At 42.9% G+C, this 27,695-nt stretch overlaps 1 protein-coding gene across 7 annotated transcripts in view; it reads right to left on the bottom strand.

Annotated features, from left to right (window-relative positions):
• Window positions 1-27,695, bottom strand: part of trrap (transformation/transcription domain-associated protein) — a 106,954-nt gene that overhangs the window by 17,695 nt on the left and 61,564 nt on the right. For all 7 annotated transcript variants that reach the window (XM_072668123.1, XM_072668118.1, XM_072668120.1 and 4 more), the window contains 12 exons: window positions 26,026-26,313; window positions 24,641-24,778; window positions 24,261-24,373; window positions 23,755-23,890; window positions 22,074-22,265; window positions 15,773-15,968; window positions 15,337-15,602; window positions 12,393-12,493; window positions 8,857-9,058; window positions 5,335-5,496; window positions 1,432-1,522; window positions 5-204 (listed from right to left, as the gene is read on the bottom strand). In XM_072668123.1, the coding sequence (XP_072524224.1) occupies window positions 5-204; window positions 1,432-1,522; window positions 5,335-5,496; window positions 8,857-9,058; window positions 12,393-12,493; window positions 15,337-15,602; window positions 15,773-15,968; window positions 22,074-22,265; window positions 23,755-23,890; window positions 24,261-24,373; window positions 24,641-24,778; window positions 26,026-26,313 (2,085 nt within the window). The remainder of the gene's footprint in view (window positions 1-4; window positions 205-1,431; window positions 1,523-5,334; window positions 5,497-8,856; window positions 9,059-12,392; window positions 12,494-15,336; window positions 15,603-15,772; window positions 15,969-22,073; window positions 22,266-23,754; window positions 23,891-24,260; window positions 24,374-24,640; window positions 24,779-26,025; window positions 26,314-27,695) is intronic.

Here is a 27,695-nt window from a genome sequence, read left to right as displayed (position 1 = left end):
TCACCTCCTCGTGCCAGTTCTCTCGGAACCACACCATCTGGTCCACAATGCCCTCCAGAGAGGAGAGCAGGGTGGGGTGCAGCTCGCGCTGCATGTGCATGATGCGGCTACAGCGCCACATCGGTGCAGTCGCTCGGATGGGTCCCGGGTCTGAAGCAGAGTGGGACTGAGCCCCCACTGAACTCGGTTGCTGCTGACCAGAGTCTAAGGAGACACAGAGAGAGACATACACAAATCAGTGAGAAATTAAAAACAGCTTATATTAAATAGTACTGTAAGCATACACAGTAGTAAAGTAACAACAGGTTCTAAGAGAGGATTGGTACAAATGGTAATGGATGTATTTTTATTTTACCTCCATCATTAACATCATTAACATAATTAACATAACGTTTCATATAACCATGGACAGCTACAATCTAATACCTAGAGACAGCGTCGGTCCAGTCAGTAGATTTTGTTGTAGATGACCAGATCTGCCGACAGCTGTTGGCCAATCAGCTAACTGTGAACTAACGTACTGTTAGGCAGAGTAACCTAGACCGCAACAGCTTTGCAATATTAGTTGGTCAGCATTACGGTTTTTAATGCAAAAACCTTGTACCTCCATTTTTGACTTGTTGACGATGTGAATCTGGCACTTATTATTTGCATTGTGTCAAATGTCACTATGAACAGACCAATAGAAATAACTCTTTCCATTCAGGTTTTTTTTTTCCCCCTCCTCCAATAAAGTTGCCAAATAATAATTACATACATATTTTTTGACACACAAAGCCCAAAACTAGCTTGAGATGTAATCCGTACGTGCTTTAGCGATTAGTAAGTGCGTCATATGTGATTTAATATCAGTACCACCCCTGTGCGTCTTTTGATAGCCGCATCGCGCACATGAAGGATTGTAGAACTATGCAGCGGTGCCAATGCTGGGGCCAAGCCAGACAATAGAGACTTTTGTTACGGTTTTGAATACGTGCACAAGTAAGTACAAATGCGCCTTCATCGCCAGGAACGCACACACCCCTACAGTCACCATTCGTGCAACACTCGATCCATATCTAATTACTCTATCGGGCCATTATTTTAAGCACGTTCTTTGTGTAGAGAGTGGCGTAGACACACTACACCACAAGCACTTTGACGAGGGGTATAAATACCCCAACTGCACTGCTGACTATTACACTTATTTAAACCTACATTTTTTTTCTTTATTTACACCTTGTCAAATGCTCAGTGTAACTTTTTGTGAGGAAAATGAATAGACAAAATAATTGATAGATTAACCAACAGAAACCAGTAGTTAGTGGCAGCCCCTAATTTAATGTTCTTACACCTGTTATTAGTTCCAAACTGATCATCTCCAAAATAGTGATTTTAAAGGCAGGGCTCAAGCACCTAGTCTGCACAAAGCAATCCCATCAGCCGACTCACCGCTCTTGTAGCGCTCCCTCTGCTCAATCTTCAGCGTCAGGTACAGAGTTCGGATGGGGAAGTACACTGCTTGAGGGTAGACACGTCCCACCTAAAAAGACACAGCCACAGATTACACTTCAGATAGTCCCAGAGGAGCCAGCTCCCGAGCCAGCCTCTGCTGACATGTTTTCAAGCCGCTGCACGATAGCACCAGCTTTGAAAACGAAACCGCGGGGAAGAGAGGCAATGAGATGGACAAACATCAAGAGCAGATTAAAACCATGGCTCAATATGACACTTGGTAAAAGCTTGTCAAGTCCCGACGGGCCTCTCTCCTGTCACAGTCTGCGGTGCCCTTGAACAGCCTCTGAAACGGATGAGGCCTATTCATCAAAAGCCCCTCCAAGGCGTTTACAGTGAAGTAGCTAAGAACAATATCTGGAGGTGTAAGCAGAGATCAAGGTCATAAGCCAATTTTGTTTACACACTTCTTCCCCACCTTCACCCAAACGAGAGGAAGTCCTGCTCAGAGGGCCAACACTCAGCCCTTAGCGATGTTCACACTATTAGTTAGAACTGCCACAAATCTGGCTCGTCATTGGCATTAACGAGACACAGTTTTCAGGGCTGTGTGAACACGCAAAAACGCCAGATTTCCCCCCCCAAATCAGATCTTAATCCATGTGACTAGCATGAAAATGTGTGCATGCCACTGTTTTTCAGTTTGAGAGGTGGGATGCAGACCACCATTTGGCCACTGTTGAAAGCTCCTTCTATATATACACAGAAGCCATATCACCCTCTATGCTTCCTGCACTGAACTGCATTCTGTCAAATTAATATGATGCATTACTGAACCCCTCAATCAATTTTTTTTATAACAATTAAGGAACTTTGTCAAATAAGTAAATAAATAAATAAATAAAAATGGCTCCCAATTCCCACCTACACAATGCAACCAAGCTACTACATGCTTGCCACTAGACAGCTTAACACATTTGAAGAACGCCTACTATCGTTTTTGGTTAGGTCAACTTATGTCCAACAGCAGTGACTAGATTTGCTTTAAAGCTACATTTGCAGCCATAGCCTTACACAAAGGAATATGTGGATAATTGTAAGGGTTTTTTATTTTTTTATTTATTTATTTTTTTTAAACAAACCCTTTGCTTTTTTGCTTTTGGCACTACAAAAGTAAAGCACCAAATAAAACGCCTTACTAGAGAGTTTTATAGACCTTATACAAGCCTTAACTTGCTGTGAAGTTGGGAAAAACAGATGAAGCTACATTCCTGCCTTTAGATCAAGAATTATTTGCCATGAATGCAGCAAAAGCCTAAAAAGACAAACAGAGGCCGTGATGAACGTGAACCCTCAAAGCAAAAAGGTTTAAGCATCTAAGCAACGCAAAACACCATCAGATTCGAGTGATCTAGCTTCCCTACTGTATCCCCACCCGTTCCTCTGGTTGCACGTGGTATAAATGGCTCCTATAGTCGTGGCGAAGAGGAGACGGAACATTTCTCCTGCGGCCCCCTCTGCTCCTCTCAAGTCTCGTGCACCCGAACAGTAGCAGGCCATTAGAGTGGACACCCGATCTGCTGGAGGGGCGGATAGCAGGGCGCACAGTTGCCTTCAGGAGTAAAGGGACACCTCGGAGCTTCGGCTTTTATGTGAAAAGAGCAGCAGGCCCGCCTTTAAGAGCTTGTTAAGCAGCACATTAAAAATGAAAGAGGAAAAAGGGGAAGAGATCACCCCTATAATTGGAGATACAGCTTGTCATATTTTGGAGCTTGTGTGTGTGTGAGCAAAGGTGTTGGGTTCTCTCCGCTTCTGTTTCATCTGCACCCCCACGGATCACCTTCATCAATTTTTCACACAGCGTTTTTAAAACATCCCGCCAACCGAAGCGGCTGAATAATTCAGCGGACCGAGATAAAGGTGCTCCAGACGCTGGAGATTTCACTCCAGTGTGGTGGAGAGTCCCTCCATTCACCCTTCATATCGGTGGCATGCAATGACGAGGTCGGGGTGGGGGAGGGCTTAAGATCAAACTCGAAATGCCCTTCAAGAGGAAGAGGAGCCTCCATGGCCAAACTCGCCTTGACAAGTCTGTTAATTGAGACAGCTGCACGCAAACATTTCCATTTCATTTGGTGCTTATCGGTTTAAGTGGCCTTAATCTCTCAGCCGAGCGTGTCCAATGTGTAGGAGCGTTTAAGCTGAAATTGGGAGATTAAGAGAGAGTCACTGTGCCAGTTTACCTGCTCGTGAGCGGGGACAGGGGCCCAGCTGCATGCTAAACGTCTAGAGCGAGGAAGGGGAATAAAAAGGTAGGAAAACGTAGCGATGCACGAATCCAACATACTGAATCAGTCTCGGCACAGACACTAAAACAGTTTTCAATATGCCTTTTGTTTCTAAGGGTCAAGCTTTGGGCTAATTTCAGATATTGTGTGTTTTTAAAAAGATTTATTTAGCCAACTTCTAATTATACTCTACTGGGTTAGAGCTGGATTTCATGGAAACATCCTTATGCAAAGACAAATCACTAAATGGTCAAGCGAGCATCACTTTCAATGCTTTCTCTACAAGTTATGGTGACCAACTCCTGGTGGTGCATGTAAAAATGTACATGAAAATGCACAAATCAACCCAAGGTTTAAATGGAATTCTGTGTGAAAGCAAACCATCGATAAGTCCCTCCCCAAAACGAGCCTAGAACTGGGCATGGGTGTAAACTTATTTGGGACAAATGTGAAAACACTCGCAGCCGAGCCCCCGAAAGAGCACGACTGTCCTTGCTTTCTCCAAACTTTCGGGTATGCAGTGCTTTCCTCTGAGGGAGAGTATATGTATGGGCTGGGCAAATGGTGATCCAAATTGGGGAGAAAAATGGATAAAAATAAATAAAATAATAAATAAATAAATGTATTAATAAATAAATAAATATCAAACGATAAATGCAGACTGCATACTACTGTGTAAATCGGGTATCTTACACAATGCAACAAGCTGTAAAACTGCACACAAACACGGACACAACATAAGCACTAAGAACATTGATGAGAGGGTTGTGGGTTCAACACCTGGGCTCGGCAAGCTGCCACTGTTGGGCCCTTGAGCTAAACCCTTAACCCCTTTCTGCTCCCCGGGCGCTGGAGTTGGCTGCCCACCGCTCTGGGTGGGTGTGTGCTCACTGCCCCTAGTTCACTAGTGTGTGTGTGTGTGTGTTCACTATCATAGATGGGTAAAATGCGGAGGACACATAATATGAAACAGAGCACTGTACCCCGCATTGGCCAGTACTGACAGGGAGCAAGTGGGATAGGTGCACGCATACACAAAAACAGACATCTCTCGCTCATTCTCGCTCCCTCTCTCGCTGAGGGACGATTGGCCCCTGAAGCGTCCTTCTACTCTTTGAAGTTGAGGTGCATTTTAAATGGCTCAGAAATAATACTCCATCAGGGAAGACAAATTAGTCCTCCCATTTAATTTGTGGCTCCCTTCCTGCAGGTTCAGAGCGCTTGATATTAACTCAATAATGCCGCTTTGCATAAATAATTAAAGAGGCGGGAGGAAGGCAATAAAATGATGAATCTGATAAATTAAATTTGCAGCAGCGCTTTCCCCATCAGAGTGCACAAAAGGAAATTAATCTTGATTAGGATGGCGATGTGCATGTCTACATGAAGAGACAATATGATACACGGCACCAGAGTTTGATCACCTGCGAGAGTGAAGAGATAATGCAACAATAACACATCCTACTACAAAAGGACTGCTCAACTTCGTTTAACATGGCAAGGCACTTCGCCAAGCGCCTTACTGTGTCTGCCCACTAATCAAAGCGAACAGGGCACCCTGAGACTCGTCAGCACTGGAGTAGCAAAGTGGCAAAGTAATGGAAGGACGCACCTGGCTGATGAGGTTGAGTAGAGGCTTGCCTTCAGAGCCCACTAGACAGGTGAGGAGTTGGGGGATCCAGGCCAGCCACTGGATGGGAGGAACCCCAATGCAGTACTTGTCCACTGCATCCGCCAGTGTGTTCTTATCATCGAAACTCAGCAACCACAGCACCTGCGACACAAAAGAAGTGAAGGAATGGTGATCAAACCATCCTAAAATACATTCAAACTATGTAACCGCTCTGTTGGTTTTGTAATGCAATTTGAACCATGTGTTCTAGGACTGTGTTTATGTAAAAGTTTCTTTAGGCTAAAGTAAAAAAAGAAAGTAATAATAAAAATAAATGCTAGGCTAGTAACTCAAGGGTTGGTTTCAAATAGGGTAGTCACTATTCCAGAATCATGTGAAGTGAAAAAGACCACCTCCTCCAGTGGGGTTCAGCCGCATCACTCTTAATGACTGCAATTTGCTAAGTAATGTGTAATGTGGTCACCATGGTTAAATATACTGAAGAACGTTACATGGATAATTGCTGTCGTGTCCAGAAGTCTTACCGTTCTCTATGTATTCTGATTCACTGGTTAAACTGTTGCTCGATCATGTTTTGAGACCCCACAGGAATTTAGAGGCCTTTCCAGAAACACAAACTATCCTTTGTGCACTACTGCCTCAACAATGCAAAATGCTTGGACCCCGATGATTGCCACACTCAGGTTTACAGTTAACTAAATAGAAGTCTGAAAAACCGCCGGTCCTAGAACACTAGAAAACTGTCTTTAAGGCTGCTTAGCCTTTACAGTTGTTCACAAAATATCTGCATGTTCTATATCAGTTACATACATTAACCCTTTTTCATCCACAGGTCAAAAGCTACTGAAGAAAAAGAATCCATGAGCAAGCAAGACAAATAAATAAATTAATTTCTAGTTCATTAAAACTTGCTCCATCCACCTTACACAAGGTCCACCTTAAAGTCACCAGTAACAGTCACACCAACTGTTTGATGGCAGTCTAAGCAAAGCACCAGTTGCCCATCTAATGAACGCCCATTTTACACATGCACAGCTCAGTGAATCTAAGCCAGAGCCATTCCACACCACTCTGATCTGGTCCACGTTAGTTACAATCTGAATTAGCGATCCAAGCTAATGTATGTTTAAGCGCCTCTCAGCTACACAAAAGCCAGTTTAATGGCTTGTGAAATCATATCACAGTCATCTAGCTCCGGCGTGAGTCTCAGCGTCTCTGACGGCTTGTTAGAAGCTTCTAGAAGCGGCGGCTTGGGGCTGATAGCAGGTGAAGCCGTCTCCCTGGAGGGGCTGATGGAGACATTAACCGCTAAACCTCGCCACGGGCTGCTCGGACCACACAGCTTGAGGGTAATTACTGATAATCACTGGGCATCTATTCTCATTCATCACCTCTAAACTGTGCCAGCAGCTCCACGTAGTGCACGCTCGGCCAGAAGCGCGCCCAACATAATCTAATGTCCTGCCTATGTGCCAGACAGCGGAGGGAAAGAGCTGGAGGGGGGTGCAGGGGAAAAGTGTGTTTGTCGATACTGTGTTTAGGAGCAACATACAACAAAATGACTAGTTCGAGACCCCGCATCTATAATAGAGGCCGTTATAGGCCCCTATTAAGTGTTGTGCATAGTGCTTGAACCCCTATGATTGCCATTTGCCATCCAGGTCTCATGGCAATGTCTCCTTAAAACCCACCTACACATCACAGATTTGTTCTTAAATTTAAGAACACTCTTCGGAGGGCTGCAAGTCTGCCACTACGACCCGAAAATCGCTTGTTCGAATCCCGGGACATGCTGCCTGCCAAGCGACCCCATAGCCGGGACACGCTGGTCGACACGGGTGTCTGCTAGCTGACGCATCACAGCCGGGTACCCAGTCGCCACCCCTCACAAAGCATTGCTGGCACATTTAACCCCCCCAAATCATTACAAGAGCATTTGGTCCTTACAAGGGACTAAAAACAAAAACACACAAGAACATGAAATCAGACAACTGGAGCGATTCTTTCAGAGAGCGCCTCAGTCCAGCAAACAGCGCTCACCCGAGAGCACATTGCCATGCGTACAATATTCATACACAACTGAACATCAGCTCTAATAATATAATTTCACCCATTAGCTGCGGTCCATCTCTCTGGCTGCCACCTCCACTGCAGCTGTGTTAATTCCACAAAGTCTGACACATGAAGGGACAAGCCTTCTGTTTATGAACAGCCTCTGGATGAAGAACAGTGATGCAGCTCCAATTCCAAGCGCTACACCGGCACATCTGGAATTGGCATCCTCCTACATTTGTAGCCGATTTGCCAAGCGAGAAAGGACTGGCATATTTCACCTGAATTTAACTCTTCCCCTTTTTCAAACTGCAACAGCAATCTCGATTCCAGCTGCGCAACAATTTGGTTGCCTGGAAATAATTAATAATTCATCACTGAAAATACGCTTGAGGGTTGAGGTTGTCCTGTAGTAATCAGAATGTGACTACAGCATACGTCCAGTTCTACTGCACTACAAACAGATTACCAAATTAAAAAAAAAAAAAAAATGACTTAAAAACATGACTTGTACACGCTGTAGCTGCTGGTACCCTTTCGAGGTGTTAGATTGGGTGCGACAGCTCAGTGATGGGTGGTAACACTGCTTATATGAGGAGTGGGTGGCCTTTCTCCTGCCTGTTCCTGACCTGCTGATAGCGGTACTTTATTGATTGACTGAGGCGCGTGCCGGGGTGTTGGTGGTGGTGGTGGGGGGGTTAGACTGCAAAGAGCTGGTTAGATTGGACTGACAGGGGTGGAATTAAGCTCTTAACCTCTGGGTGGAGCTGGGCGATCCAGCCAGGTCCTGTGGGGGCGGGAGTAATTGTAACGGGGCTTCTCAGTGTGAAGCTGTGGGAGTCTACAGTAAGAAGGGACACTTAACCATGTGAGAGAAGAACCACCTTACTGCGGTGGGTGGACACATAAGGGTGCCTGCATAAGCACGGAGATTGTCTTTATGGTCTCCTTCTTTAGTTTTGCACTGGAGCTACAAGGCTTTTAGTGCCATCAAACCATTCTGAGTGACTTTTCTATTGTACAAATGTAAAGTATTAAATAGCAACTGTAGCTTAAAATAGCAGAAACTCATATTGATGCGCCACTGACTTTGGTGGAGCTGCATGAGACCTGAGTAGTGTTGCGTAACATTTGTGTAATATCCCGTATATTACCCTACCACCTCAGTACACATGCTTTTATCACTTCCCTATGCTTCACAGCCTGTCAACAAATGCATGTGTACAGCTGTCCTTGAGGGGGAGCTCAAAGTGGGAGTTGGATTTACAGCAGTGGTGGAAAAGTCTATTACACTCCCCAACTGTAGGGGGAGCCCAAGAGCAAAAACACTCATTTGATTTCAGTGTGCACAGGTATTGAAAATACCTGTAAACTGTAAATTTGATATCACACTAAGCCTGTAGACCACTGATACAGTAAAGAGGGCTCTTTCAGGCCACTTGCTCCTACCTTAGCTAGATACTTGCGGGACTTGCTCTCGTTCTGATGGCGGCAGGCGTGGAGATAGCAGGTGATGGCTGAAACGCCGAGATGCAGCTGGCGGTCTTTCACAAATATGTTCTCGAGGTAGTCTCCCCACATGGCCCAGGCCTTCACCAGCACATCATGCATCTGCACAGCTGCCGAGAAAGCCTTATTGGCCTCCTCAGACCTGCAGAGAAAGGAGATAGACAGGAAAGAAGGAGGGACGGTTCAGTTCAGTTCAATTATTAGACACTGAATCGGCACGGACTGACTGACCGACTGCCGGAAGAGAAAGCTTTCAGTCAGCCTATGTAATAACGGACAGCTTGCAGATCCTGCACAAATCCCCGCGCAGAACTGCAACAGGATCAATGCGAGCATTTTAACGACTCAAATAAAACATGTACAAATCCGATACACATATTGCAGCGAATTGTCAAGAGAGAGCAGATGTGTGGCAGTACAGTGGAACTTATGTAGAAGAATGGGTGCAAAACTGTAATTTCATTACGACTTGAAAGCGATGGCCTTGGTGAGTTCTGGCTAGATGACCTGCATCTCAGTGATATTAGCTGACAGAATCCAATATTTTCTTTCATCAGCTATTCTGCAGCACCTCACTTTTAGAATATGGCAAGAGAGAAGAGCTCATGAAAGGCTTTATAAGAGGCTAAAAACAGTGTAAAGGAGGAGGGGTGCTTAAAGGCTTAGTCATTACCACCATGCTATGAATGAGCCTCCAACTCCAAACCCGTGTGAAACGACTCCCAGGCCAGCTGCTTATAATGGTAATGTATAATAATGAGTGTACGGCGTGCAGCAGGATTGAGTTTGATTGCGATGGAACCAGGGGAGCCCACATCCACTGAAGCATTCCCTCTGCTCTGGACATTCGCCATGTGTATCTACGCACCCACACACACACTCTGGGCACAGGGAGCATGGCTATTTCTGCCACCCAGTCAAGTGTCGAAAGGCTCCCCATCGACAGCACTATTCCTTTATCAAATCCCCCTGTTAATATTCGTGGAGAGTGAACATGCAATGATTACATTAAGCACCGCTGAAGCTGGGGAAAGTTCTGCTGATCCCAGAGATTCCACAAATTGGTATTGAGTTAATTATTCTGCGCTGTGTATTTAATAAGCCGCCCTGATTCAGCAGTGCCCTCCAGGGCCGCCGTCATTTCACCCATGATGAGGGCGAGCGAGGTCCGGGACCCACAGAGCTCGACGCTAGAGGAGAAAGAACAATAGGAGGTGTGGAAGAAGAAGATTGAATGGAAGGTGGCGATAAAGTCAGAACTACAGTAACAGTAGCAGTAGTAGAAGCGCTACACCTACTACAAACTTAATCACAATACTATACACTACAAGTCCACTAGCTAATAAATCATCCCGAAATAACGAACTATTCTGTTAGTAGCTTGCTCATTTAGCTAGGTCATTTAGCGGCAAATGCTGAGTTCTGTGGTTGATGTATTTGATGTATTTCAGCGAGTTTCAGCCTCAGGCTCTCTGTCAACAGACATACACAGACACTCTGACGTAAACAGCATGCCACAATTACCACAGCTCTCAGAATCTCACCCTTCACCGAGAATTTTAATTGGTTGCGACTCGTTTAGTGACTAAATCTCACTGATAAAAGTATACATTCACACGCATGTATTTAACAGTGATTACCGCAAATGAGGTGTCATTTGTGTTTGCAAACACGCATAATGCAAGTCTTTACACAGGTCAACGGTACGCTATTCCCACACTAACAAAGTACTTCGGGCTTTGTGTTTAGTAGAAAACTGATCTCTGACCCCCCTCCTCTTGGCTGTACTCCCCCTAGTTTCCCAGTCTTCCTCTGCTCTTCAGATACTGCAGCTGACTAGTCTACAGAACAAGGTCGGCTAGTCTGCAGGAATAACGTTGCATCTTAAGTGGAGCATTTTATGGGAATGGGAACTACATAAGAGATGTGTGTGACTTTACCATAGTAAAGAGGTATTATTATTATTGGGCCTGAAATGTATTCCTGACCCTGATTATGCCCTAAAAACTTGCAGTTCAAGCCTAACAATATTCCGTCAGAAACCGACAACATAAATCACATTATGTCTGATGAGAGGCCAAGTCATTTCTGTCCAAAACTGACATCTTGAAGCCACAATAGTGGCCATTGTTAAATGATAATAATAAAATTTCATAAACTTTAATACAATAGGGGTCATGAGTTTCCTGAGTCATGCTGTTTTGCCATCAGCAGTCAGAGTCCAAGAGAGAACATGATTGGCCATGCTCTCGCCGGGTGGGTAGATGGTGCTCTCTACCCTAATCGCTCTTAAGCAGTGTTGACCAGCACACGTGTGTATATATACTGTATATAAAACACACAAACACGAATACTTATATTTTCTTATGCATTATATTCTCTGTTCTAGATTTTGTTATGTAGGACAATTGTATATGACATATTGCACATAAAATATTTAAGGCAGGATAATTAATTATAAATGTCAATTTGCTTTGGCTGCATTAATATGTACTTTTTTTTTCTTAAACCTCATTTATTTCTCACGTACACATTTTTACAGGGCTTTGCAAAGCTCAGTGTTAAATTCTGTAATCGTTCTGTCAACACGAGAGTATGACTCAGAGTCTACCAGTTTTCGTTTGCCCTGTCTATATCCCACATTGACAAATGACGTGCAAACCTGACGTGAGCAGTCTGATCCCAATAGGTTTGGTCAAAGAGAAATTCTTCACAGGGTGAGAAATGTGATTAGATAAATGACTGACAGGCAATTATTATTAATAATCATTAAGTAGGACTGGTTGGCTGTATATTGAGTATTTTACCACAGCTTTGAGAGTGACTCACCCTCAGATTTCATAACAGAAACTATCTGGTTTGCAATAAATATGAAGTGAAATATACTTCACTTCAATTTCATTTTTATGAACGTGTGGCGACATCCAAACTACACTGGGCCGAGGGTCCGCAGCAAGCGTGAGCGGGAACTGAAAATGCCACTCAATACGAGTTTGACCAGCAGTGTCAATCATCATATGCGAGCCTAGACCCATTATCTGTATGCATGGATGCAGAATGTAAGGTTAATTACTCATCATCCGCTCATATCGGCTCTTAACGACTGCTCTGACCTCATTATTGGCCTAATGTTTTAGGAGTGATCATTAGCGGAGAAAATAGAAACACACAGCTGTTTATCTATCTTCTCCATAGCACCTCTTCTCAGGGAAGCGTTCGTTTTAAAGCGCGAGCTCTTAACGACCGGGCTGCCTGGCGGACCGGCGGCCCAATCCTTTAATGTCAATCCAAAGCAGGCTTAATGAGAAGAGTGGAGAAATGGAGAAAGCAGGGCTCGAGTTATGTCAATTAGAGACAAAGACAAAGAGAGGCAGAGGGAGGGAGCGGGCGAGTTAGTTCAATAAAGTGACAGAAGGAAAGAGAGGAGATGAGCAGACAAAGAGGGAGGCACTTCAAAGCCTGGAATCAACTCTTACTTATTGATCTGGGCTAAGAACATGCCCTTGAGAGCGTAGAACTCGGCGGTCATCTCCTTGGTGAAGTACTTCAGATTGGTGGACTCGATCACCTCCAGCCCCTGTCCAGACAAAGAGAAATAGTTGGGACATTTTTACAAACATTGCACTTCAGGTTCTGCTCCAACCCACTGGGTATCAAATGTCATACACAGTGTATAGTAGGGGTGGGCAATATGGCATAAATAAGCATAATCACAATACCTTTTCACGATACATGATAGAAACCAACCAAACAAACAAACAAACAAATAAATAAATATTACTACATTTAAAACATGGGTAAACACGAGGTTGGTCAGTGTTCTTTAAGTACTGATTATGTCCATCATATCTCCATGCCCAGCTCTACAATATAGATGACCTGACACAAAGAACATTGAAGCACAGCTACATAATACCAGGGGATAGAGCTGGGCAATATGAGGATATTTTATCATATTGTGATGAAATGTTATTGTGATAGCATTGTGAAGCAAATCACAGATATTGTTAGTGTTTAAATAAACACTGATCGACTGCAGGTTTAATTACAAACAGTGTAAAGTTAATAATCATCACTGTACTCAGTAAAGGAGAGTAGTTTTAGGAATCTGTTGCTATGGATGCATTTATTCTGTGATTACATGTATCATAAAAATGTCCTGATCTAGTATATTTGCCCAAATATCATATATAGTTAATTTCGCCCACCCCTACTAAGGGTGTAATGATTCAGAAAATGTAGAGTTCAATCCATTAAGCCAGTGGTGTCACACTTGAAAAGAAGGCAGATAAATAGACAAAAGTATGTAAAACAAAAGCTGTATTGTATAGAGGATCGATATAGCCTTCCATCTACAAGCTAAAATCTTAGCTCCGAGCTAACGCAATAGCCGGAGGAACACCTGCTAGCCACGATCAAACACTATTCCATACTGCTTGTAAAACACAGCAACAAACCAGCTGACCCAGCCTGGGCAATATCGAACAGGAATTATTACACATTATGAATTATTATACACTGTATGCATTAGGTATTCTGTATTCTAAAATAAAATAGAGATAAAACATATATAAACAAATAAAAAAGCATTTTTCAGTGTTATAACAGAAAGGATTTTGAATTCACCAATTCGGTCTTATGCAAAAGGTTCGTCAAATAACATGTATTTTTCATTTATGTTCAGATCCTATACAGAGAGACACCATAGAGCAGAAAGTCTAAAGTACAATTAGAGTATAGTTACTAATTAAAGTATTTTATTTGCTAATTTTATTTTTTATTTTAAATTTATTTGCTTACAAAAATAAATTAATAAAATTAACTAAAAAATAAAAAAATAAAAAAAAAACACCCCTCAAATGCAAAGGCAATGAAACATTGAGTTTTTTTCAATATGGATAAAAATAAATAAATAAAATAAAGTGTTGTTCCTATGGAAGTACTGTGCACTTGTTTAATCGTACTTGATTTATATATTTTGATACCTAACATTTTCATATTTAAAAATGGAAAATGTGCTCCCACCTTGGCTTCTTAGTGCACGACAACACCCCACTGCTTTAGCTGTACATATTTAAAGGCATATTATTTATAAAGCTGTCTCATTTGCAGGTTCATATGCATAGTGAAGCCTTTTGTAATCTCAATACTGCAAAAGGCCTAGAAAGAAGCATCCCATTCAACGATCATGCATTCACTCCATCACCCTCTCACAACTGTCCAGGGATGTTTTGTAATACTAAGTCACAAGTCTTGGTAAAAGTAGCAGCAAATCCAAACTGCCAGCAACCCTGCAAAATAACTCCGCTGGAACAAAACGAACAGGCAAGGCCAAAGCTGCTCTCTGAACCCCGCAGGTGTCTGCTGGCATCAGTGTGAACCAGGTAAGAGGCAGTGGTCGAGAGACTGAGGCCGAGTAATGATGAAGGGAAGGAGAGAGAGAAGTGGACGCGACAGCACTGAGAGCAGCTCTTATTAAATCCAATGGTACTTTAATGACCTGCGCTCAGCTGGGGCAGTCCCATTAATCAGGCTTAAGAGGATGCTCGGGCTATTCCTTATGCCGCCCGCGACTAACTGACAGCGGCGCGCGAGTCCTTCTGAAAGTAATGAGAGAGGGGTCTTATTTGGATTAAGAGCCTTGTTAAAGCCAAAGTGTGGGATTCAATAAAGGAGAGGTGTAAACAGAAGTGGAATAGGGGCTGTCGCTCTGTAATTCCGTGTCAAATGAAAACAGCCACTGTTCACGCTGATAACAGAAAGAAGGGTGGCTGTGTAGCAATAAAGCTCTGGAAAGTTCAAAACAACTGATGAACTATGAAACCAAATCAATGAGGGTCCAAACAGCAGCATCAGGGTGGTAAAATGAATCAGTGCATCACAACGGAAGCAAGGGAAGAAAGGAGAGAGAGAAAAAAAAAAAAATAATAAAAAAAATAAATAAAAAAAAAGAGTGTACAAAAGTATTATTATTAGTAGTAGTAGTAGTAGAAGAAGTAGTTTGAAGTTTTTTATTAAATAATAAAATGTAATATATATACACAAATCTGGAAAAAATACAAAAATAAATCACAAAATTTTTTTTAATTAAATTAATAATTACAAAATAATTTGGTAAGAATTAAAAAATTATACCAAAAAAAGCAGCATAAGGGGTGTAAAAAATGCATCACTGCATTATGATGGAAAGCAAAGTGCATCATTACTAATAAAATAAAATGATATATTATTTATTATTATATTATATATATATTACTATATTATATATTATTATTATAGATTATTATATAATAATAACGCAATAAAAAATAAACTAAATTACATAATATGGCTTAATTTTACCAAAATAAAAGGTGAGACTTCGTGAAGTGTAAATGACTCACTTCAAATACTTCACTACAAATGACTCAGTTCACTCACCTGCATGCATTCGTTCTTGCCCATGACTCCTGCCAGCTGCAGGTAGCATTTGACCTGCTGCCGGATCTTCTGGAAGCAGTCAACTATGGGCACGGTGGGGATGGTGTGGATGCGACTCAGGATGTCAAGGGCCACGTTGACCAGACCCTGCTTACGGCCGATCTTCCCGTACTGGATGATGGCTGAGGCGGAAGCGTGGACGCCCAGCATGGCGTTGTTGTTGTTGGGGTCGTGTTGGGTGTTGTTCTCATAAGCTGACACTATGGCTGAGAGATCAACAGAGAGATCAATCAGTTAGCAAACACCCTCACTAACGTCATAAAGTCTTAAAAACACTGTTAAGAAATGATCCTTTATCAAAGTATTGTTACTAAATATTAATAAACGTTCACGATATATACATAGATAAACACAAGCAGTGGAACCCCCAGCATACCCTGGTAGTGGTGCTGGCGCCACATGAAGATGCTGCTCCAGTGTGAGAGGTCGTCAGAGACTATGGGCAGCCGGTTCCGCCAAGTCTTCACCACAGTCTTCATGTCGTGAAGGCTGGTGTTGCGTCCCAGGTTGGCCGGCTGGAGGCCTGCGTTGATCTGAGCCGCCTCCTGCAGTTCAATGATCTGCTGAGCGGCCTGTTTGAGAAAGACGGAAAGATGTGGACCTCGCAAAACAGTCACATGCCTTAATGAAGAACTTTCGCATTTCTTGAAGGACACCTCAGACCATCACTTTTATCTCCTTCCTTTAATTTCCTTTATTATCTATTATCCTCCAATGTTGTTCGTATCCTTATTTATAAAAGCATTTTCTGAGCATTTTAATGTATAAAAGCTTCATCATCATTACACTCTTACAAAGACCAGTTTACACAAAAAAATAATAAATAGTAATAATAATAATAAATATATTATTTATTTATTTTTAAGGTTATAAAAGCCCACAGAATATAAAGGTTCCATAACAATGTAACTATATGAACCTTAGATTATATAGGAGGATGAGAAGCTGGAGAAGCTGAATTAGAGAATTTCAAATGTTTCATTCAGTTTCCAGTTTTATGAGCCGCCTCAGCTTCGAAATCTTCATGGAATCAGAAAGGTCTTACTTCTGAAGAAGTTCATTAAAGGTGTTACATTCTATGAATCATTTTGTTCTGCCTATCCAAACACCTTCCAGGCACATCACACACTCCCTCACACGGAGGAATCTCCAACCCATTACTGCAGCCGTATTACAGGCTTATGATCCTTATTGGATAAAAAATATATATATGAAGTCTGAGGTGGCTGAGCAAAATAGATGGATCAAAGTATCTTCTAACCCATTTATCATGAGGGACAGGAGTGAGACCAAGAAAAGGCCGAAAGCCTCCCAAGCAACTGCTTCCTATGGGTCTGTCTAATCACACTTTCGGACAAAACAGCCTGTACATCGTCGCTGTCGGGCAAAAACCCTGCATCTCCATTGTTGCCTGTGTTTGCAGCACTTTCACAAGAACACCAACTATCTTTTGTAATGATTCATCTTAATGAGTCTTGTTAGATGCCAGTGTTGCTTTCCTCTCCAGTGTTTGGTTAGGGAGCTAAAGAGACGAAGAAGTAAAGCCGGGTGGCTAGGGTCTAGTATACCCTTTGTTATACCCTGTTTCTAATCCTCCTCCCACTGATCAGACCCCAGCTTAAGCCATGATCATGGGGTCTGGTCTGCTTAGCAAACGTGAGTCTGGCAGCTATTGTTGTGATGCATAGTTAAGCTAGCAGGACTTTCGCTAGTGGGTTTTCTGTACGTAAACTGCGATACTGAGTCGAGACTGTTGGGTAACAGTTTAGGGGTTTTGGAACTGGCTAGTTTTACAGCTGTGTTTTGGATTTTCGTTTTTTAAGTGAAGAGACGCGTTTCGTCCCTTCTACATACCAAGCTCTGATTATTCAACCATACAAAGCCAAATAAAGTCTGACATTGTGAAGCGCCTTTAACTGGTCGAGCAAGCTTCGCACAGAACACTCCCCCTACCACTTTTTTTTTTACCAGTCTATTGAGAAAATTGGCACTGAGCTGCCAAATTCAGAAAAATAAACTGGCTGACAGCTTGTTACTGATACTGACCGCACCCCTCTATGCCAAACCAAACAGGACCACTGCCAAAAAAAAAATCATCCTCAACTGTAACTTCACAACCTTAGTGTTTTTTCCCCCCATTATCTACAATGTAACGTAAGATTTCCTTCTCACTGTTCATTTTCTGGACATTCTGGGTTGGGTGCTGCCCCCTACAGAACATGCTCACATTACAGCCAAGTATTCTGGCAGTTAACCATGTGAACATCTGTGCACAACACTGAAGTATAATTAACTGAACTACGCAAATAGTGTGCTGTTCGCTCTGGCCAATGATAATGACAACAGCAGTTACCCAAACACACCCCCATTCCCACAACACAACACACACACACACACACACACACACACACACACACACACACAACACACACAACACACACACAACACACACACACACACACACACACACAACACACACACAACACACACACACAAAACACACACACAAAACACACACACAAAGGAAGAGTCTGATTACACATTCAGAGGCGATACCTGCTTGAAATGATAAAAATGTCTCAAATCAAGTCTGCGGAGCACTTCACAGCTCCGGAAACAAAATAAATGAGGAAATACAATATTTTTCACAATTATCAGTTAATATCAGCTGATGCCACGTTATACCCTTCATTCCGACTGGCCATTCATCATGTAAATGTAATTTTCTTGCAGGTATTTAATCAAACGCTATCTGATGAGGAGAAAAGTAATTACTGCCATTTTAAACTTACTGCTGTACACTCTCTCCCTCTCGGAGATTCGTCCCTGCTGCCTCTCCTGTCACTTTTAATCGCTTATATTGGACTTGGAAAAAGCGTGCTTTCCACCCTTTTCTTTGCTACCTGTGCAGCACTTCAGAAGCAGGAGAAAAAACAGACATTTATCTGGAAATTCCCACAGTAAACTGCTGTACACACACACACACACACACACACACACACACACACACACACACACACACACACACACACACACACACACACACAATTCAGACCAGCAGTCTTCACCTATGTGAAGACAACAAAGATTTTAATGTACAAATTGTTGCTCTGGCTAGAATCCAACAAATATTCATTAATATCTATCAGCACCGCCACTGATACAGATTTTAAGGAGTCCTACAATCAATAATCAATAATCAGACAATGACCGATATTCTCTATCAAATTTTAAACTTGAAGCCTTCACAAAAATAAGCAGATAAAAGAAAACTCAAAACTGAATTTATACCATAAAACGGCCATCAATTATTTATTTATTTTTTATATCCTCCCTTTGGTACTGCCAGCTATCCCACCCGTTCATAACTAACCCTAGCACTAGCAATGCTCCCGACACCACAAGGGTAAGGACTTAACACGTCTCCTCCGATACACATGAAGCCAGCCACTACTTTTCGAAGTACTGCCAGGCAGCCGACACGCTCGGAGGACAGCGCCGGGTCCCCAGCTTTACTGGACCAGCTAAGGGACATCTGCTATGAATAATGTGCTGCTATAAATAACAAAACAACAAAAGTGCAGCTATAAAAATATTCAACTTACTAAGAAATCTTTGATGTAATGCAGAAGAAATCAAATGTAATGTGGCACAAACGACACCAATAAATAAAAAAAGATATCATTTTAAAAAGCAGTGGGCAGTGTATCGCATCATCAGAATCAGAAATACTTTACTGATCCCAGAAGGGAAAATCACACCTCTGAGCTATTGCACAGATGGATCATAGTGTCACACATTGAGTTAGAGTTTGATGGCGCTCTGTGGTGCATTTCGGTGGAATGAGTATTGCACTGAATGTGCTCCTGTGTCTTATAAAGATGACGGCAAGTGATTATCATGATGTAATTGTCAAGATCAAAAGCCCTTTCACAAATATTGAAAAAAAGTCTCACACACACACACACACACACACACACACACACACACACACACACACACACACATATATATATATTATAAAATGCTATTAAACAAATATCAGAACACTACATAGTTTCTAGCCACATTGCATCCTTAATAAAATCTAACCATGCGTAAAAATTTTGACTGGTGCACAGTTAGACAAAATGACACCCCTTAGATGCAGATCATGCAAGTACTCTCACCGATAGTACTGTCGGATACAGTGTTTAAAAACATCTAGGCAGGAAACTCTGCCGTTAATTAAGCCTCTTTCCCATTACAGCCAATTACTGCACAGATGAACGATAACACCCAGAAAACCTCTGGTCTCCTGCAGCTCGGGAGAGCAGTGAGCATGGAGGAGGTAATCTACAGCCACCCATCACCTCCACCATTGTGTGCACTGCGTGTCTGATTATGCATGTGCCACTCAGGACGCCGTATGTAGAGAGCTCATGTTGAATATTAATACCAGCCTATTCATAGCCACAATGGCCCAAGCTAAACACACAGTCATTTCAGAACAGGTTAAGAGGCCACAGCCACAGAAGGAGACAGTCAGTACGGCGGACCGGTAAAGACGTTTAGTGAATGAAGGTGTAAAAATATTAAGGAAAAAGACAATTATTCAAGAGACAAGTGCAAAGTGAGTTTCACCACCCTCCCATAATAGCATGATTGTTCACGCATTAAACATGATGACAAAGAGGTTGGTGTGGCGCAACAGATAACACCACTACTGGCCAGGAAGCTACCACAACATGTGGGAGACTGAGGTTCGATTCCTGGTCTGGGTGACTGTGCTGCGCTACACCAATAAGAGTCCTTAGGCAAGACTCCTAACAGTACATTGGCCCATCTCTGTGATACAAGTAACCTTGTAAGTTGCTCTGGATAAGAGCGTCAGCTAAATGCCATAAATGTAAATGTAATGTAAATGTACAAAGAGTCTCTTTAGAGACTTCATGGCTGTGAGCAAGGAACAGGCAGGGGGAACAGAGCCAACGTCCTTAGTCTAGAGACATAATGCTATTCTGGTAGGTCTAGTCCAATGTATGTTCATTTGAGTAACAGAAAGATCAATAGGCGTAATGAAAAGTAGACTGGGAGAGTTTGCCAGCTAGAATGAATATATTATATATATATATATATATATATATATATATATATATATATATGTGCGCCCATTTTCAGCATGGAAGCGTACCAACTTTACTATTTCTTTGCAGAAATATTCAAACAACCTTTCTAATTAGTGAATTCAGCTATTTCAAGCTGCCGCAAGCATTCTATTACACTCATGCAGCTTGTAATCTCCACAGAAAAGCATTATGCCAATGAAACAGGGAGCTTTGGGCCAGCCACACACACACACACACACACACACACACACACACACACACACACACACACACACACACACACACACACACACACAGACCTTGCCTAATGCCAAGGGTCTGAGCTGTGTTCCTCAGAGTGATGAAGAACCGCTATCCAGTGCCTTTGGGGTGAGCTGGAGTGGCATTTGTGATCCAGAACCGATCCACCACCATCAGTACCTGACCTCAACTTTGAGCAATGTTCCAACATCTAGCACCGTGATCTTCAATTCTGGACCTTGAATCCAGTTTCCAGTCCTGGGTTTGCTAATCAGTGGCAGGTGTGGTAACTAATGAGTCACAACACCAGTTCAATTAACAATCAGTGATTACAAAATCCAGGAGGGAAAAAGGATTTAGGGTCCGCAGCTGAAGAACTTCGCTGATCTAGTGTAAAGCCTTCTTAGAAGAGTAGATGCTGTTACTGCATTAAAGGCAAGGACACAATTCTATTAGTACTCTTAACATCAGAAGAAACACCAGGTTCAAGTAAGGTCTGAATTCTGGGTTAGGCATATTATTACATACAGCACTCCTATATTCTTTGTGTATAACATACATATAGTTATCCATCACTGCTGTAATAAGAACACCACAGTGTCTGCTGCCCTTTACTTTATCCCTGTAGGAACATTTTGTGACCAGTAGAGCAACAGAAATGGTCTACGATGTCTTTTAATACAATCTCACTACATCAGGGGTGACCACTCCTGTGCTAGTTGGGGGGGGGGGTCTACAACCCTGGTTTTGACACACCTGCCTTTAATATTCAAATGGTTTGACCCTCTTTAGACCCTTTCTAATTAGAGAACTTTTTGGTCGAGATAAAAGGACAGAATCTCTAAGTAGAATTCAGAGAGGGAATCTTGGAGGGTGGAGATCACAAAGCATTCTCCCATGTATTATACAAATACATTTTTCAGGTGTCATTTATATATGTTGTATTTGCCTCCTTTTCAATACACAGTATGCGTTGCAGCCTCATTACAGTATTCTTTATCTAACTGTAACAGACAACTGTGGTACCATGTATGCTACATTAATGAATAAATCAATCAGCATTGCCAAAACTGCTTATTATTATAAATGGGGAGTAAAAGCATAAGGTCATGCTAACCAACAAGTTTCAAATTATTCAGATATTGCTCTCATGACTATCTTTTTGGAGAAAGACCAAATCCCATAACCTTCGCTGGTTCACTGCAAACCCCCCTGTCCCCGCCTGTTGGGCCAGGTTTCCAGGATAGGCATATACAGAAAGAATTAGCCCAAAATTAGCACCCTCACAATGCAGGTGTTCAATAACCGTGCGTTACAGTGGTTCCTCACCTGCAACAGCGGAGTGTGGACGTGAGAGACAATGTGCGGTAATCTCCTCCACTCTCTGATGGCCAAGCTGCTGGCCATCTCAACCAGCCGCTCGATAAAGTTCAATTGCTGCTCTTCGGGGTGACAGATGGCCAGGTAGCCACGGTGCATGTTTACCTTCCACGCCATCTCCTTAGGACAGCTCAGCTCCACCTGACACAAAGCATACACACACAAATGGTTCAAGCGTTCGGCATTATAACCAATACAATATCAATTCACTGTAGAAAACCATTCTTGGAAATTCATCTAAAACACCACAGAACAAAAGTCGCCGGTGTTCAGCTACGCAATGTGTCGAGGGTGTTGGCTGTCGGTCAGAGCACTCCCATCCCGGCCAACAATTTGATGAATCTCCCTGCGACAGCACTGGCCTTATCGGCCGTGCATTAATTGAAAGCAGGGACATTCAAACTTCCCGTGAGCAAGCGCTGCTGTGGCTGTGGCGCGGTGTGCCCTGGCACGACGAAAACAAATCACTTCCTAGCAGATGTTTGAGCAATTATTCAAGCACGTATCCGTAAATATTAGATGCAAAGCGAATGGAGAAGGAGGGGGGGGGGAGGTGCGGTGGTGCCGGACAATTTAATTAGGTGTCACCTCAGGACAGAAACCTCAATGGATTCGTTCCAAGTCTCCTTGAACACGAGCCAAGAGTATTTATAATGTGTCAAGTGCTATCACGTCCTTTTTTTCCCCCGACTTTGTTTTAAAAGTGAGGTCCATAAATTAACCGCCAACAGGGAGGCTATGTTTCTGAAGTGTCGTAAACAAGCAGCCTGAAAAAGACTTCCCTGTTTACTTCTCTCCGCCCACCACTGTACTTCCAGTACTCGCATTAGCACATTCGCTATTACTTATAGAAGTAACAGAGTAACCTGCAGATCATTTTGAGAACTAATCATACGATCAGAAAAAAGGCAATAGGTAGAAATGAACTTTACTGGAACAATTACAAAGCATGTGCTTCCGAAATATTAGGATCAAGCAAGAAAACCTGTGAAAAATGAGCTTCTAAAAATACACACACATATAACAACTAGTTGGCATGATACTCATCCACCCAATAACAATAGTGATACTGAAATCCTGAGTACTGCGGATACCAATACAATTTTTTTATGAATATTTAAAAGTAGACCATGATAATCAAACTACCCCTCAGGAAGAAGCATATAGCCAATCATCATAGGATTTATTCCTCTTTCCCCACCAATATACAGCCCAGAAGTTTCAATATCGGTCCAATAATGATAATGATTTTTGCTAATATAGATAAGCCATCTTTAATACAAAAGCTACTGGACTCAAAATGCTCCAAATACTCCAAAAAAGACCACCAAGGGGGCGACAAAAGCATTACATTCATTTCTTAAATTGTTCTTTGATGGTCACACAGAAATTGGGACTTTGGTTAGGGGTGGAAAAATGGGCTTCTGGATAATTTGATGAGCCCTGCTTTAATTGGCTGGTTAACAGCAAGGCTAGGGTTAGCTTTTAGCCCAGCATGGATACCTACTCGCTTGGGGGCAATGCTGTCATGTAACAACCATTTGAGGTTTCTGAATTGGCCTGTTTTAAAGCCCTGTGTTTGGCTTTGCCAGATTTTAATGTGTGTGTTTATGTGTGGAGCTGGGATTACCTGCACCAGTGCCTCTTTCATGGCAGCCCAGTTAGATACTCGCCAGGCACACTCCAGCACCAGGTACGGATTGCTGTGACCTTTGGACTGACCGTACTCGGTCAGCGGCTCCCACTGGTTCAGCTCTTTTGAGCAGCTGAAAGAAAGAGAGGAGGGAAAAAAACAAAAATGAAAAAAATACACAGGCCACCGGTTAAACTTCTCTACATGTCATGTAGTGCATGGCCCAGGGCAAAGCCGCACTTCACAAGCTAAAATTCCAGGAATCGACTTTTGGAAGGGTTACAGGGTTTCAGCGCGGCTTTAGGAGAGGAGCCTGTCATCTTGGGCCAAGTTTTGAGGGAGTGTTCAGCTCTGCAGCAGAGGGAGCAAGAAAAAGGAGGAGGGAGAAGGAGAGAGGCCAGCTGAGGCAGGATGTCGCCTGAAGGACGGCACCGGAGCTGCTGATGCGAGTGTTGAGAGCAGGCAGAGATGGACAGATCTTTCCTAACAGCTGCAGAACATACCGTATCCAGTGATCCTCCCACAGCTGGTACTCGGGGAAGATGGCAGGAGAGGTGTTGGTCCGCTCGTGCTCTTTGCGAGCTTTCTCCATTGCCTTCTCATAACTCTCTTGTGCCTAGTAAGGAGAAATAATCATCATTACAATGGTTTATTTGAGAGATGAAATTCAAATGTATTTAAAGTATATGGACAAAAGTATTTGGACAGTTCTATTCTACTGGCAATACTTCTCTACAAGGACTGGACAAGCTGTGTGTGCATATGCTTTTATAATCTCTCACACACACTTTTTATAAATTATTTCGGCATTTGCCACACCTTTGTTTTTAAAAATCTACTTTACATCACTGACAGACAGGCGTACAGATGTCTGTGCCCTCACCTGCTCGAAGAAGCCGTGCTGCTCATACGCAATGGCTGTGCTGGTCTCTGGGAACTTGCACCGTTTCTGCCACAAACCAGCCCACATGTCTTCCTCCTGCAGGAGCGAGTACAGCTCCGCCAGAGAGTCCAGGATTTCCTGAGAGATACATTTCCAATACTCTTATTAGTTGCCCAGCATTAGCATCATATTACAAATCATTGCATACACTTGTCTGCAAAATAACTGGCTGTACATCACTGAAAATATTGATCAGCAAATGTATCAAAAACATCTACCACTGCAGATGAGTTCACTTGAAAACATCATCCCACTCAATCTACATGCAGAGTACAGCAAAACAACAGAGGATGAAAGGAAAGTCCCAGAGAGCATGCTGACCCAATCTGTAGACATGGGTTTTGACACAGGCCAGGGGTGGAGGGGTGTGGTCACGAACAAGTGTGTCAAAGTGAAAAGTACAGCTAAAATTAATTAATTAATTAAATTTCATTGGATTAGGGGTGTTTGGGTGTTTTCACACTTGTCCTGTGTGCACCCAGTATGTACACAGGTCCAATTCTGGGCTTGTTAATCACTGGTTTTCCCTTGGTAACAAACTCAAGCTCACGTGAAGTGAACCCCAGACCACCTATTTAAGGTAGACCGGAGGTCAGTTCTCTGGACTACTCCCAGGCTCAAAAATAGCTTTCACACTTGATCACTGATCTCTCATTGCAAGTGCTCCTGGGTCCGGGGAGAGGGGAATAAATAAATAAATAAATAAATAAATAAATAAAAGGTGCGCTAGTGTAAAAACGCCCTTAATGTAAAATATTGTGGGTGGACGTGTGATTGGTGGAGGTGTGAAGGAACAGTACCTTCGCCTTCCTTAAGATTCATGGATTGAGGTGCAGTAAATGATATAAGGCATGCCTGAGGTCAAGAAGCCCGTTGGTTGTGTCCCCTGGACCAGCAGGAAGTAGAGATATGCGGGGAGTGAAGGAACAGTGCTTTCTCCTCCCTTAACATTAAAGGCCGAGGTGCTCTTGAGCAAGGCTACCCAACTCCCAACTGCTCCCTGGGCACCGAGATGACAGCCCATCGCTCATCGGGTGTGTGTATGTTCACTGCCCTCAATGTGATCGCGTGTGCGTGCGTGCGTTTACTGCAACGGATGGGTTAAATGCATTGGCTAAATTATGTTGTACTGCTGTGCAATGGCTAGAAGTTGAGATCTTAATCTTGATTGTAAGGCTGAGTGATTGTGTGTCGTAAGGGGGACAAGACCACCACCTACACATCGGACAACCCAGGGGGGATGGGGGGGGGGGGGGGGGGGCAGAGGAGACAGAAGAAGAAGAGAAAAAAAAAAGAAAAAAAAAAGGACACCACCATTCGCATACCTGCTGTGGAGGTGTGATGCTCTCCTGCTCGTAGAACTCTGTGCTCTGCTTGGGCTTGATGTGCAGACTGAGGCCCTTCTCAAAGGCCTGCTGCTCCAGCATGAGCGTGGAACGCAGCCACAGGTTGTGCGTCTTGCCCAGGTACTTGAGCACGCATGGCCTTATGGGAATGGGCGGCACGCACTGCGACATGGCCTCCACGAAGCAGTTGAGCGCGCTGGGCTGGCAGTCTCTCTGAGCCTGGTGGCTTCCGCTGCACAGGAACGGTCCCATCTCCCCTGACAGAGCCTGCAACGAGGACATGGTCACATGGTCAGTTTCACTATTCATAGAGTGCGCTTTAGAAGCGGCAAAGAGGAAGAGGTTAATCAGACGAGGGAGGGAGCATGGAACTGGTTTTAAGAAGCACGACTCTCCTGGCAATACAGATCTGCAAAAGTAAGTTGAAGGAAAATGATTTCATATCAGAGGATTATATTCAAATATTGTACCTGCCCTAATTGCTTCTCACAACTTTGCCAAAAAAGGCATGAAATAAAAGTGTGTACAGCTCAACCCAACCACCCCGTCACAGAAAACACAAAGAAAACCTTTTTTATTAAATGCTTTACACCATTACTGCGAAGAAAATGATACGTCAAATTGACAGGCATGCGTGCTAGGTCAGAAATCTGACCACATGAACCCCTGCAGCTTTAGGATGAAATTTACCACACTATAACATACCTCCCAGTCATGCATTACTGTAAATACAGCTCCTATGACTGAATAAGAAACATAATACTAATATATTAATAATAATAATAATAATAATAATAATAAGGATATTTACGCCTGAAGTGGGAAAATTTGTTTTTTGTAGGATGAACACTTTGTTCATGTTGTGGATTAAGAAAATAAATAAATGTAATCATGCATATAAATCTAAGAAGAGTAAAAATCATTTATTATCTGAGGATCATATTCAGATTTTGTAACATGTGCCCTAATTCCATCATCTTCCTTCTCACCATTCCCCCCCCCAAAAAAAAAACAAAGCCATTATCTACTCTGCAGATCTATTTTGGAGACGCGGTTTAAAATTCATAGCTTTCATTATCACAAATCAAAGCTATTTAATTAGAAACATAATGCTTAAGACATCTGGCCCATTAAACTCCTTGATATTTGCATAAATGCATGAATTTCTCCCTCATTACCATAGCCCGCATGCGAAAGCCCTATGGAAAAGGGCAAAGAGTCAAAACGTCCGACTCCCTGTAGCCTGCTGGTCCGAGTGGTGTGAAGGCCGACACACGCGACCTCTGACACCATTAAGGACACCAAGCACAGGACAGGTAGTGATGTGATATGCATTACGATCACTAAAGCACTTGAACAGTTCCCCAGGTCACATTTAAGTGTTTCGGCTGGGTTCAGAAGCAGGATGAGATCTAAAGTTTCACAAGCCAGACTTCTGACTACGGCCAAAGAGTCAGAAGGGTTTTGTCGCTCAATGTGACCAAGGACCACTTTATTTGACAGAAAGGGTCAATTTAACTGTCATGCAAACCACCAACCACAGACCACAGTCTCTGTGGGACACGCAGGGGCAGGAAATTGTCAAAGTTTATAAACTTCACAAGCTTTTTTTCAGTCAAGTGCCCACACCTTGTTACATCTTGCTTTGA

This window comes from Salminus brasiliensis, chromosome 22, assembly GCF_030463535.1.
Source record: "Salminus brasiliensis chromosome 22, fSalBra1.hap2, whole genome shotgun sequence".
In the NCBI taxonomy this organism is placed as follows: domain Eukaryota; kingdom Metazoa; phylum Chordata; class Actinopteri; order Characiformes; family Bryconidae; genus Salminus; species Salminus brasiliensis.
Note: the sequence above shows the minus strand (reverse complement) of the source record. Positions and strands in the feature narration are given on the sequence as shown.